General features: G+C 47.0%; 1 protein-coding gene across 4 annotated transcripts in view; it reads left to right on the forward strand.

Moving 5' to 3' along the window:
- Positions 1-2,500, forward strand: part of GABA-B-R2 (gamma-aminobutyric acid type B receptor subunit 2) — a 126,531-nt gene that overhangs the window by 123,370 nt on the left and 661 nt on the right. For all 4 annotated transcript variants that reach the window (XM_070142214.1, XM_070142215.1, XM_070142212.1 and 1 more), the window contains one exon: positions 1-2,500. This exon is cut by the window's left edge and continues 73 nt beyond it; it is cut by the window's right edge and continues 661 nt beyond it. In XM_070142214.1, the coding sequence (XP_069998315.1) occupies positions 1-403 (403 nt within the window). In that variant the 3' untranslated portion in view covers positions 404-2,500.

Here is a 2,500-nt window from a genome sequence, read left to right on the forward strand (position 1 = left end):
CCAGCAGCAGGCGCAGCAGCAGCAGCTCCTTCAGCAGCAGCAGCTCCTCCGCAGCGGCCGCACGCGGATGCCCCCCGTGAGAACGCCGTCGTATGACAACGCGTACGACAGCACGTACGACACGTCGTCCCTGGGCGGCTACAGCACGCAGTCGCTCCGCGGGCGCTCGCACTCCATCGCGCGGCCGCACCGGGGCGCCACCACCTCCACCGTGGCCGCCGCCATCTCCGCCGCCCGCAGGAACGCTTCCGACAACGCCCTGGACCACGATACGTCCATACTGCCAATCTTCCAAAAGCTCCTGAGCGAGCGGCAGCGAGGATACCACGGCGGCGGCCGGGATTTCACTATGTCATCATGCCCCAACATAACAATTAAGTGTGATATTGTCGAATACCTCTGATCCCCTCATCTGAACGCCCGGCATCTGCACCTCGTACGGCCATTCATCACCTCCACCGACCTCATCACCCTCATCACCTTCACGGATTTCATGAACGATGCTACTGTTGCTCTCTCCTCCCTTGTTGAAGTCGTTGCAGCTCCCACTCTCCATTCTTCCACCGCCAGGATTGCCGACACCGTACGCTCCCAACGCGCTCACCGTAAGCAATACACTCTGCTTGGTATGAACAAACTTCGTTGCCATATACTTGTCTCATCAGTGTAAACAGCGTAAACGACTTTTAAAAGCTTCTCTCTAACAAAGAAGATCCGTATACCCTGCAGAACAACAACGCTATCCAGACACATGTATATTCCAAAGGAACGCATTTAAACTCACACAATAGCAGCATAGCATTCCATATTGCCAACACCGTTGGTTCTCTGTGGCAACGTAACACTGTTTTTTATCAACAACACTTTCGCAAAAAGAGACCTATTCAACAACACTTTCACAAAGAAGAGACCTATATAGTAACTCTCGTTATCATCAACCTGTTACCTCCAAAGGTATTGTTATTTTCACTCTTAAGAGCAATACACTTCATATCACCCTTGGCATCATCACGACAATCACTTCTCACTTCACCTGCGCCAGACACGATGACCAACAACAGCACCCTTAGTAAACTGTTTATAACCTCGAAGAAAATATATCCTTTTCCACCTCCCATATCTTCACGCGTGTATCATCATCGCCATAGTTGCACGGTCACCTCCTTCTGCACAACCTTTTCAACGCAAACTCCATATGGACGATAAGGTATTTAATTATTTCTACCTCATTGTTTGATTCCTTATTGCGGTTACAATCAATTCTCGATCCATCATGCCTGGGATGTGTGACACTCCCCCACGATCTTTTCAGTGTTTTGTATATTCTTTCCTCTCCTTTCATCTTGTTATTGCCATTTATAATTGTCTTCCTGCTTCTTATCACTATTAGATCTACTTTCCATATCTTTTATCATGAGTAAACAGTCTTATAAAAATACATTTCACGCTCTATGTTCCGCCTCCTTTCCTCTGCATTCACTCCCTGTTCAACTCTGTGCCCCAAACCTTACTATATTTTACAATGGACGTTTGTGTTTTGAGAAGTTTTCTAATTGTTGTAGACCAAATCGTTGGTATCCCATGTGAAAAATGTGACACGTTATTGTTATATGTATTTGCATCAGGATAAACAGTTCGCGAGTCAGACAAGAGGCCCAAGGAAAAGCTGTACTGAATTATGGAAACTAGAGTGGAAAAGACCCCTATATGTTTAATGAAGATGTTTCATCATCGACAAACGACGTTGGGCTAAACTGGTGTAGTCATGTATATACTGCATTTATAATAGATTTCTGTAGTAGACAAATTCTATACTATTAGCCAAGATATGAAATAGATATTTTCATACAGCGTGCTCACTCCAAGTCCTACTTCCTCTTGATGATTTCAATAGTTGTAATGTTGGCTATTTTTCGATACTTGTGATAATTATGGTGCTGTGTGGCCACCAATTTGTAACCCTGCAGAAAATCCATTATTTAGTCCAAGAATCAAAATCTGTTTGGTCAGTATTCTGCGTGGTTTGTGATCCCCTGAACTCCCTTAGCCCCGAGACTGCTGCGTCAGCGTGCTGGGAGAGTCCACTCATTGAGGCCACGGGAGGCTTTCTCACACCTTGAGACTCCCGTGATCAGCTGTTTTTAAAGTTCGCATTTCCAAGCAAGACTATTAAGTGGGTATTCTTGTACCTCTGAGATATACTTTTCTATCAAAGTTGCATCGCTTGTGGTCTTGCAGTCGTTTCTTTACCTTTTATCTTTCATTTTTTATTCATTTATATTTTCTTTCTAAGCCAAAATCACAAAAAGTCCTCCAACTGCATCAGATTCTCGTCTCTCTCCACACCGACGCCTCCCAGCACCGCCGGCCACACTCCCTCCTCCTCCCGAAGTACACTGCCCGTTCCCCAGCCCTCGCCCGGTCCCCGGTTCTTCCCCCGGAGCCCTGCCCGTCTGGCCCACCGAAGGCGAGCCGCGTTGGCCCGAGCCAGCCGCGCCTG

This window comes from Penaeus vannamei, chromosome 29, assembly GCF_042767895.1.
Source record: "Penaeus vannamei isolate JL-2024 chromosome 29, ASM4276789v1, whole genome shotgun sequence".
NCBI lineage: Eukaryota > Metazoa > Arthropoda > Malacostraca > Decapoda > Penaeidae > Penaeus > Penaeus vannamei.